General features: G+C 42.1%; 1 protein-coding gene across 1 annotated transcript in view; it reads right to left on the bottom strand.

The window, feature by feature from the left end:
• The window catches only part of Cfap54 (cilia and flagella associated protein 54), a 252,210-nt gene that overhangs the window by 38,710 nt on the left and 201,794 nt on the right, over nucleotides 1-11,706 (bottom strand). The window contains exons 62-63 of the mRNA XM_005358276.3: nucleotides 5,824-5,997; nucleotides 4,776-4,999 (exon numbers count right to left, since the gene is read on the bottom strand). Coding sequence (XP_005358333.2) covers nucleotides 4,776-4,999; nucleotides 5,824-5,997 — 398 coding nt within the window. The remainder of the gene's footprint in view (nucleotides 1-4,775; nucleotides 5,000-5,823; nucleotides 5,998-11,706) is intronic.

Raw genomic sequence — 11,706 nt, 5'->3', positions numbered from 1 at the left:
TCAGGGAACCCTGATTGCTCTTCAAGCTGATGAGGGAGAGGGACTTGATCGGGGGAGGGGGAGGGAAATGGGAGGCGGTGGTGGGGAGGAGGCAAAAACCCTTAATAAATAAATAAATTAAAAAGAAAAAAAAGGAATTACATCTGTGGTTGTCTTCTGGCTGCCACACACAGACGCATACATGTGCACACCCACAAATACACATACCTGAACATACACACTTAATCAATATGAAACACACATTTTCCATATCCTTAAAACATTATAGTATCTAGTTGCTGGTGAGATTAATTATATATGTATACATATATAAGTATATATATATATGTACATATATTTGGGTATAGAAACACACATTCAATGTTGAGTTATGCACCAAGTTCTTTTTATGTTTTCTTAATTCTTTAAAAGGGATGGGATAACAGACCTACCATTCTATCAAAACTAAATCATTCCAGCTAATCAAATATTTGGATTTGCACAGGCTGCATAGACCTGCATATGTAGTCCATAAGCATGCATAACTCAGTCTTGCGCACGATTTTAATCATCTTCTATTTGGGATCTCTAATGTGATTTGTTTGGTGCCTTTGTTTTCCATCACAAGCTCCAACAGATTCAACACAACACAGAGCAATGATTGTTATGGAAAGGGACCTACTTCTTGACGGGGGGAAAACACAGGCTGAAGTATCAAAGTAAGGAAATAGTTTGATTGAAGTAGCCTCCCGAGTGATTAAAGGCTCGAAAAAAATGTTATTATAAAAATCAGCCAAGCTTGGAGATTATATAAAAAAAAAATCCCAAAGGCTTCGTGCTCGTTAGTTACCCACCCCAGTGAAACAAACACATGATTAGGTACCGTGCACCTGTCAGGCAAGCGACAGTGATCTCAGAGCTGATTATCCAGGGATAGTGTTACACTAATTATATAAAACCATAAACATACCGGTGAAACAGAATCTGCCATTAAATCACTGCCATGAGAAATGTCGAAGGGATGTAGATTGTATCTAAAGTCCTCCTGTGGAACTCCACCCTCAGAATTAGGTTATGAGCGCCCAGGTGACCCTTCATACTAGAACAACTGGGCCAGCGGCACTTTCAAAACAGACCTCAGTAAGGCGCATTAGTTTCTGAGGTCGTATTCAATGTGCACAGGAGAGGAGCAACTAAGACACTGTTCTCAGCCTTCAGGTCCAGTCCCCTGCCCTCTCCTTCCAGAGCCAAGGTATAACAAGGCTCGATGGTGACAGCCTATAACCCCACCACTTAGCAGACTGAGGAAGGAAGGCTCTTGTGAGTTTGAAACCGGCCTGAGCTACAGAGTAAGTTCTAGGTCAGATTGGCCTAAAATGAGACACTGACCAAAACAAACAAATAAACAGCAAGGAACTGAAACCCCAGATGCCTAGGACATTTGCAACAATCCACCTGGGAGTCTCTGCTCCAAAGGGGCAGAATCAGAAGCTAGTGTTGGATAGGAACCCCTTATCCAGTGCTTTTGTTCATGCTATGTGTGCTACTGGGAGAGCTTGCTGGTCTTGCCTTCCCTCTCAGGCCTCTTCTGGGAGAAAGTTACTTAATTGATGAATTTGGGGGAAGTATCTGGGACTTCCATATTTCCGCTTTTCTTGGGAGTGAACTGTTTGTTGGTTGGACATTCTTTGTTCCTTCATGTGAGATTTGAAGGAGCCCGATGTGTTCCAACACTATGTGAAGGGCAAGAAAATTCACTCCAAGCAGAGCCCTTCACCAACAGATAGGCAGCCACGCTCTACGGCGTCAATGTTGTGATTCGGAGAAGTAGGTAATTTCCCTCTGCTCCAACTCTTGCAGTTCTCAGTGAGCTAGAGTTCAGTCCAGAATGGGGCTAAGTGTCAGGAATATGAGAGTCCTTCGGTTTCTGGAAAGATGGGAGAGTCCTTTGAAACATCCTCCCACGTGATTCCAACAAGGATAATTCCCTGACCATTCCTTTATGTGAGTTCAGCTTGAGTTTCTTTGTTATCGTGTTGAGGTGGGGTTACACTGTGCAGCCTCAGAGATTCTACCAGGCAGCCCAGGCTGGTGGGAAAGCTCAAGATCCTCTTGGCTCAGTCTCATGAATGCTGGGATTACGGACATGAACCATAATCTTTAATAGAGTGCTTAAAAGTTCCTTAATGAATCTTATATTATTATTTAAATGTTTTATGTTAATATATAAATTATATTATAATTTAACAGTGTCTTACCATGTGGTCCAGGCTGGCCTACAGTTTAAAATTCTCATGGCTCAGTTTCCTGAATGTTGGGGTTATAGGAATGCACCACCATACATGGCCTGTTACTTCTAAGGTCACAGTTTATAAAACAAACAAACAAAAAAAAAAAACAGTCAACTAAATATTTGGAATAAAAAGGCAGGAATGCTCTGGAATATTCTTTTAAGTTTTTAACATTATCTCCCAGCCCAGAGGTGCTCCATCCTGATAGGATAAGATGTGTAAAGGTTCCCGCTCTAGAACAAGCCATAGCAGAGCTGGCAACAGACACATGGACATGGCTAGTAAGTACACGGAAGCCTAACATAGCAAACACTAAAGAGTTAAGTGGTGAGATTCAAAGATGGAGTCAATTCAGAATAAGTGAACATCTTTTTTTCTAATTTTGAAAGAATCTATGCAAGAGAAATGATTTAGTCATTTCATCAATATGTACCAGAAGCTCATGGATTCCATGTCCCCTTGAGTTTTCTGTTAGAATCTCAGACTTACCATCTACAAAGCACAACAAACCAGCTTCCTCCACAAGATGCTCCTCCTCCATCCCATCCCTCCATCTGTTGATTGGCAGCTTGGGTTTTAGTCTTAGTTTTTGCTAATCTTTGTATATTCCAGATAGTTACCCCTTCTCTGAAGTAGAGCTGAACAAAGATTTCTCTCCCATTCTATGAACTGTCTGTCCACTCTTTCTTGTGCAGAAGCTGTGTGTAGGCATGTGTGTGTGTGTGTGTGTGTGTGTGTGTGTGTGCACATCTGTGTATATATACATGTGTGTGAGAGAGCATACTTGCTTGTGTGTGTGCTTCCAGAAGTAAGAGGTCAACTTAAGTGTGTTCCTGCATCATAACCCATACCACTTTGGCTGACTGGCTGGCCTGCACACTTTTATCATCTACCCTATCTTAGTCCTCTCGCCCTGGTCAAGAGCCGCAGCATCGAGCTTTTTACAAGGGTGCTCAGGAGTTACACAGCCACCGAGCCATCTCCTGGGCCCCTAGGAACCTTTTGATTTCGTGTGATCCCATCCGCCAGTTCTTGGCACTCTTTCCTGGGCTAGTGGGGTCGCAGTGAGAAGTGCTTTGATTATATTTAAAACATAAATATTCTCCCTGTGTTTCCACCAGCAATTTCAAAGTAAAACCTTAGGTAATCCATTTTAATTTTCACACTCTCCTTGTGATGTCCCTTAGAAAGAATCTCTAAAATAATCTAACTTCCTCTTGGTCAAACCTAAGATGTGTTTCTCTACTACTAGACCAAGACTGCACTAGGGGACTCTGATTTTCTGCATTATCTATCTCTACCAAGTCAGTGCCGCTTTGGCACACTGTAGGGATTCAATAAATGCTTACTTATTGATTACTGAATTTCAAGCCCCCATAGTCCTATTTTTGAAATGACTTGTTCAGTATGCTCAAACTCCTTTCAGTAGCTTGTTTAAACATTCCAATTACTCAAGACCATGATGGTTTTAAAAGTAACTCTTAAAACCTCATTTATAGTCATCTTTTTATGCCTTGTCAATGGAAATCTCTAAAGTTTTCATATTACATATTTTCTAAAAATCCATAAAATTTAATAGACCTTTCCCAAACAAAGAGTTCTCTAACTCTTAATTCATCTAAAGCTTTTACTTCTTTAATCTATTTATATTAACTGCTGTGAGAAGTAAGTCAATATTTTACACATTTAAAACAAATAAAAAAGAACTTGGGTGTGGATTTAGAAAGACTCATACTAGGTTATGGCAAAGTTATGATGCTGGAATTTGCATCAGATCTTAGCAAAATGGCTGCCTGAAAGAGATTGATTTTCAGGACTATAGAAGATTCTGGATCATTTCAAAGGTCAACGGGAACAAGACTTGAAGTGGTAACCATCCTAAAACTGTAGGCGACTTGATGATCCTCTGTTTGGGAACCCATTTCACCAATAGCTTTTGGGGTACCAGCCCTAGGGCGTGGCTTCTGTGTGGGACCTGATATCTTAGAGAGAGGTGGGACCTCTTTAGCTCTCTTGGGAGGTCAGAGCAGAAGCAAGCTTGGGCAGTTGTTTCCATCTCTCCGGGGTGGGGCAGTGGAACACGGCGGCTTTCACTTTGTCCTGCATTCTGTGAGTCTGTGTTTCCCTTTGAATCCCCATTTCCTTTTGAGTCCCCATAATAAAGACAATTTGTAACTCTCACTTTACCGCTTGCCTCACAAATGGAGAGATGGATCAGAGGTTAAGAGCACTGGCTGCTCTTCCAGAGGTCCTGAGTTCAATTCCCAGCAACCACATGGTGGCTCACAACCATCTGTACTGAGATCTGGCGCCCTGCTCTGGCGTGCGGGCGTACATCGAGGCAGAATGTTGTATACATAATAAATAAATAAATATTTAAAAAAAATAAAAAGAAACAAATGAGCCTTCCCGGAGTCTGTACCCCCTGGAGGCTGATGTGTTCCTTGCTGCAATACGAGGGTGACTCCAAAACACCTCACAGAGACACACGCTTCAGACGCTTACCTTGCCCGAGGAATCAAACAGGGCTTTCTCCAGTGGAGCAGGGTTTTCCACACCTTGAAGGAGTTCCTTTGGAAACCCATCGATGCAGGAAGAAGAGTAGAGCTGTAAGAACCGTTTCAGGAAAATATGCATCTCTCTTTGGCGCAAGATCAGTTCAGAGTTGTACAGGGATGTGAGGAGCATGTGGTCGGGCAAAGAAATCCCCGAGACCGGAGTTGCAGATGCTTGGGGATAGAAAGACCATTGTTAACCGGAGTTGCAGATGCTTGGGGATAGAAAGACCATTGTTAAGGCTCCTGTGAGGGGCAGAATGGCTCCAGTCTTGGTATCCCTTCACTGCCTGCTATGGTACACCCATGAGCTAGTGTCTAGCCACCACCTTGTTCTATCGGATTTATTGGCTAATAGATGCTGATTGCCGCAGGCTTCAAGGGAAATCTCAGAGTCACACAAGGATATCGCTGCTGGTTGTAAATGCTAAGGGCTGCACCATCTGTTCTGCCTACCTGTCTCATTTTGGGTTCCCACCAAACAGACCCTGCCGCCGAGATTTAGATGTGTGGGATTCTTCTGAAAGGGGTCTGGAATACTGGGGCCACGAGAAAGGGAGAGTTAGAAAGGGTGAAGAAATGAATGCCATGGGCTGTGGGCAACTAGGAATCAGTCCTGCTAAGATCTTCTGGGGGAGGGAGGGAGAAACAAAAAGACAAACAACCATGAAGGGGAATGAAGCTCCCTGTATTTCAGGTTCAAATTCCTGAAACGTAAAGGAAATCTGATGATGGTATCAGAAGATGACATCTTTTGACACCAGAAGGACGTCAAAACAACTTTATACTCTCAGTTAGAAAGGTGACCTAAGTAGAAAACACACACACACACACACACACACACACACACACACTTTCTTTTTCTTTTTTTTTTTTTTGGTTTTTCGAGACAGGGTTTCTCTGTGGCTTTGGAACCTGTCCTGGAACTAGCTCTGTAGACCAGACTGGTCTCGAACTCACAGAGACACTTTCTTTTTCTTTAACACATCGAGGCTCACCTAGCAGCTTGCTCATACTGTTAATTCTCTGCAGGTGTATGTAGTAGCGAATGAGAAGGATCCATGTGATGTCCACTTTGGGGAGAGCCTTCCTTTTGGAATCGACACTCTCATAAATATCATCGTTCTGGTACAAAAATGAACTGCAAGTCTGGAAAGTAACTTGGTAGTTTTCTGTAAGTAAAAAAAAAAAGTAGTACTTTAAGATAATAAATACTTTAAATAATAATGTGCTTTCCTTGGAAGGAATCTACGCACCGGGTCTGGGGCAGGGGTGGAGAACACAGCTTATTAGGGTAGACTGTTACATGGGCATAGCATGTTCAATGTTTAAAAACGTGTGTATATCACAAAAGTACCAAATGTAATACTAAAAACTAAAGACTGGAGGAAGGCATTTAGCACATATATTGCTGCTGCTTCCTTAAAAGCAAAGACTTATTTTTACTCTTTATGTATGAGTGTTTTGCCTGCATGTATGTATGTGTACCACGTACATGCCTGGTACACACCAAGGCCAAGAGAAGGTGTCAGATCATCTGGAACTGGATTTGGATGGTTGTGAGCTGCCATGTAGGTGCTGGAAATTGAACCCAGGTCCTTTGCAAGAGCACCAAGTGCTTTTGACTGCTAGGAGATCTGTCCAGATCCCCCAAATTGTTCTGTTTACTAATTTATGGTTCTGGGAATTGAACCTGGGGCCTCGTGCCTGCTAAGCAAGCGCTCTGCCTCTGAGCTATAGCCATAACACTGCTTCTTTTTATGTAACACATCTAAAACCTTTGTACAGACCAATTTTTAAAAAATCAAAACAGCCTAATTTCTATAAGCAGCTTATAGGAGAGGTGTGCAAAGAATTTCAACCAGTAACTGGTAAGCCTACAGGATAAAAAATCTGAGTACCACTAAAAATGGTGGGATTAGAAATTCATCCCTTGGGAACTGATACCATGTATCTGACCACAGTGTTAATGGTGACTTGAAGAAAATAAAGCGTGCATGTGCTTCCTCGCGAGTGCAACAAAAGCAACATGGCGGGATCTAACAAAACAGAAAAGGAAGATGCTCACACACGCGTACAGAGTGTCGTTCAAAGAGGTGCTGGCAGTTTTGCAATCGAGAAAGGAAAGCATGAAACAAAACAGTTCATCTGACGTTGGAAACAGAACTAGCCAGATCCGTTCGCAAAGAGAAAGCTCGGTGGCGAGGCTCAGGCCCTGTCTCAACAGTGCTGCTCACCAGTGGGAGAGCTAGAAATGTCTACTGATGGAGGGATACTGCAGATTAGTAATGAGCCAATATGCAGATTAGTAATGAGCCAATATGCAGATTTGACACCAGGAAGGTAGCTTGGTACCACTGGGGTAATTTCAAGGACATATAGTACAATTCCTCACGTCACGTCTCACGTCACTTCTCTACAAACAACGGTTATGTATGATAGCTGGTCAGGGAGCAGCGATTGTCTCTGGGGATGTCCGAAATGGAGAGGAGTGGGGTCTTCTATGGGTGATGGTCTAAATAGGCTAGTTTTCTTGACTAAGAAGTTACTGTTGCAGGGAGGGAGGCTTCTCTGATTGTCGAGCTACCTAACACCATCGGCCTTAGAAAGCAGATTACCTCCCTCCCGCTTTTAGAGTGCCTTATCAAAAACCCTTCCTTCGCTCCATTTCCCTGCCTCTGTCTGAAGCCTTCAGCCACAAACAACCAACAGCTGAACGTTTATACTAGAACCCACGCAACTGCCACCATATATAGTCTTTATAATATTTTGGAAACTCTCTTTGGAGAAAAATTACATGTGTTTATGCCAAGGCCCACAGACGTGAGTCCTGTTCCACCTTGACAGAAGGTCAGAGAGTGTGAGCTTATTTTTGCTCTTTCAAAGTTCTTGACAACAGGTGTGGCTACAAACAAGAGATCCTGATCTAGGGTGTGGCCAATTGGTATTTTGAGTGTAGTGGTAGATCTGCTCCACCTTGACCAAAGGTCAGAAAATTCAAGTCTATTCTTGATCCTTAAAAAAGATTGGCAGGAGGTTGGGGGAATGACTGCCTGCAGGATACTTGGTCTAAGGGTGCCGGTTACACGTCCTGTCCAAACAATAGAGTGCTTGACTGAGGACACGCTCTTTATTCCTTACACCACGTTAATGAAGTCTGTTGCCTCCTCCCCCTCCCCTTTTGGAGTGAAGTATATAAGCGTGTGGAAAATAACCGCGGCTGGGTTCGGATTCACTGAATTTCCCTCCCGGTGCTGCTCTGTGTTTTTGTCTTTTATTTCTCTCATATCTCTGTTCCTTTTGCTTAATAATTCTAATCCTCAAGCTCCCACATGCAAATCCCATCAAGGCTAGACCCTGACATGTTTATAGATCTTTTTGCACTAGACATTTTACTTTCAAATTTTATCTAATCTGTTTACAGGTATAGTTCGTTGATTCTTTTCATGATTTTACAATATTCCACTAAATAGATATATACAATTTATTTATCTAATCGATTGCTGAGAGACAGACATGTGAGTTCTTCCTGATCATATTTTTAGTTTTGACATAGTTATTAATTTTTATTTTGTGTGCAGGAGTGTTAGTTTGTATGTAGTGTGTGTGCCGTGGGAATGCCTGGTCAGCATGGAGGCCAGAAGAGCGAGTTGAACTCCCTACCTGGAGTTCGGGGTGGTTGTGAGCTGCCATGTTGGTGCTTTTAAGCACTGATCCATCTCCCAGCCCTTGCATTTTTGTTTTTATTTTGCTGCTTTAAATAAGACTGCCACGAATATTTGAGTATATATTATTTGATACTTAAGTGTACAAATTACTAAGAAATAGATTTAGTAGTTTATTTTCTGGTATTTTTTAAAAGAATCTTGCCACTTGCTCTTTTGTGTACATTTTACAAATGTTTATCAACTACCACAAAATAAAACTTATTAAAATTGTTACTAAAGTTTCATTAATTTTACATACCATCTTAAAAAGATTTACAGGAGTTTGCCCAGTCCACCAAAAAAGATGAAAAGCTCACTGTATTTATCAATATCTTTTGATGAGTTTTTTATTAATAACTTTTGTTAATCACTAGCAATGAATCTTTTAAGAAGTATTATCTTTCCCAGTGGTGGTGGCACACACCTTTAATCCCAGGACTTGGGAGGCAGAGACAGGTAGATTTCTGTGAATTCGAGACCAGCCTGGTCTACAGCAAAAAGTTCCAGGACAGCCAGAGCTGTTACACAAAGAAACCCTGTCTTGGGGGAAAAAAACATTATCTTTTGAAATCTATAGAAAAAATCTTTTAAAATTATTTTTTTCAGAATTTAATGAGTTCACCGTGCTGACATTTCTACCCCTCCCACTCTCCAACTCCTCCAGGTCTCCACACATTGTCCCTCAAATTCATGATTCTATAATTATTATACGCACAACCTACTGACTCCAATTAGTGTTGCCTTTTTGTACAAGTGTTCAAGGCTGACAGTTTAGGATGGATAACCTATCAGGGTGCTTGTCCCTGGAGAAAACTAGTTCTACCCCCCCTACAGCAGCCGCTAATTGCCTGTAACTCTTCATATAGGGATGGGGCCTTATGAAATTTCCCTCCATCCACGTTGGCACGTTAACTGGTGTGGGCATTTTCCAGGTCTTGTTTAGGCAGCCATACTGTTGAGATTTCACGGATTCAACATCCTTGTGTCTGAGAGATACTACTTTGCAGTAGGTACCAAACCTTCTCTTTCCCTCTTCCACAGTGTTCCCTGAGCCTTAGGTGTAGGGCATGTGTTGCAGATATACCAACCGGGCCAGGCATTCCACAGTGACTTATTGCCTCCCTTTTGCCCAGGTACAGAAGCAGTCGCCTTTGTCTACTGCAAAAAGAAGAGACGTTGATGCTGGGTGTGACTTACACTTACCTACGGGTATGAAGCATTTAGAACACAGTTGGGAGCTATATTGAATGAAGCTGTACTAAACTTAGATTCTCTTCTGGGGTATATAACCTCTCCTGCCAGATTCTTGCCTGGACTTACCGTTCCCTTCTGTACAGCATGCCTTAGTCCAATCAGACAACCGCTGGTTACTAACAAGCTAGAACTGCCACTATTGCATCGTTGGAGCCATTCTGCCAGGCCAGGGGGTTCAGGATCCACAGCTGGGTAGGACAGCTGATAACTTTTCTCTCTTGGCAACCCGCAGGGCACCTTCTAATACTATAGGAGCTGGTCCTCGGGGAGGAGCCTTCCAGGTCAGCAGCAGTCAAGTCCTAAAGTGTGGTGTCAGCCATAGGACCTTATTTTCAAGTTCTGGGAGGTAACCAAAGGCAATAGCAATAGCCTATGGTTTCTTTTACTGGCAGGGGGGTATCCTGGGCCCTACCCTAACTAACAACTAGAGACATCTCTTGCCTGGCACTGGGGTTCTGCATATAGAGTATGGTTCCTTTATGGCATAACTACCTTTAAGCTATGTATGTATTCAGATGCCTTGTTCTGGACCCAGTCAGACATATACACTGTGATGATAAGCATTTATTTCTGCTTCTAGAAGAGGGTATCAGATGTCCTGGATAGAGCTGGAGTTACAGGTGGCTGTGAGCTGCCCAACATGGGCACCAGAAATTGAACTCGGGTCCCTTACAAGAGCAGTACACATGCTTAACTGCTGAGCCATCTCTCCAACCCCTCAGAACTTTTCTAAATGAAGGAAACCTCCTTTAACTCAGTTTTAGAGTCATGGATGATTGTTTAACTTTATTGAATTTTTTGGTGCCCATTTGAGATGATGGTTTTTCTTTTCATCTACTAATGCAGCGATTGACTTTAATAGATTTTCTGATTCTGAATTACATTTGCATTTCTGGAAGTGATCCAACCTGACACCATGTATCTTTCCACATGCTGCTTATTCTCACTAGTCATGCATGTACGTGATCAAAAACAAAGTCTCTCTCCCCAGAGGCAAGTATTTTTAACCGTTTATACTTCAAGTGGTTAGTTCCAGCTCGGGAAATTAGTTTCTTCTAGCATTTTTCCTTAGCTGTCAGTTTTGAAGGATGTATTGATTAGCTTTCTGTGACATCAGCTCAGAGGCCACTGCTCTATCCTTCAAAACGGTTGCATTGTATCTCCACATCTGGTCCTGCTACCATACACCCATGATGTTCTGAAAGCTCGCTAGCTGCATCAGTTCTGAAAGATATCTCTGGCTATTTTATTTTGCAACCTAATAGCATTTGCCCCTTTGCCCCGTCCTAAGATTTCTTTTTTCCCCCAAAATTTACAACTTTCATGTTCTTGTCTGTATTCATAACCTTTATTCATTTTATCTCTGAGGTGAAAATCAATAAAGACTACTTGTATGGGAGAAAATATTTGTATAACTGAACCTCAAGCGTACAAACCACAACAGGAAACACTAATCTGGATGTTAAGACACATACCCACATTCCCAGGTCAGAGGAAGGGGGATTGTGAGTTCAAGACTGACCTTAGTTAGACAGCAAAACCCTGTCTTAGAAGGGGGGTTTTTAAACTGCACAATAATAGAATACATTTTAAGTAAATTCAAAATTAAATAAAATAAAAAGACATACAGAATGGGAAAAGATAATTGTAAGATGTATAACCAGCAAAATGTTCATATCCAAATGTATAAAGGGCATCTGCAGCTCTCTTAGATGAGAGAAAACTCCCAAGGAAAATTACAGATGGTTCTAGAATAAGAGGGCCCCTCCAAAGAGTGTGCCATAGCCAATATACCATACAGAATACAGCATGCTCAGCAAGATGGATTTCAAACTAAACTGCCTTGGAGAGCTTGTGAAGATGCACATACGCCCTCGGATGCAGCAATCCCACCCCTTGGCATGCATGCATATATATATA

This window comes from Microtus ochrogaster, chromosome 24 (assembly GCF_000317375.1).
Source record: "Microtus ochrogaster isolate Prairie Vole_2 chromosome 24, MicOch1.0, whole genome shotgun sequence".
Taxonomy (NCBI): domain Eukaryota; kingdom Metazoa; phylum Chordata; class Mammalia; order Rodentia; family Cricetidae; genus Microtus; species Microtus ochrogaster.
Note: the sequence above shows the minus strand (reverse complement) of the source record. Positions and strands in the feature narration are given on the sequence as shown.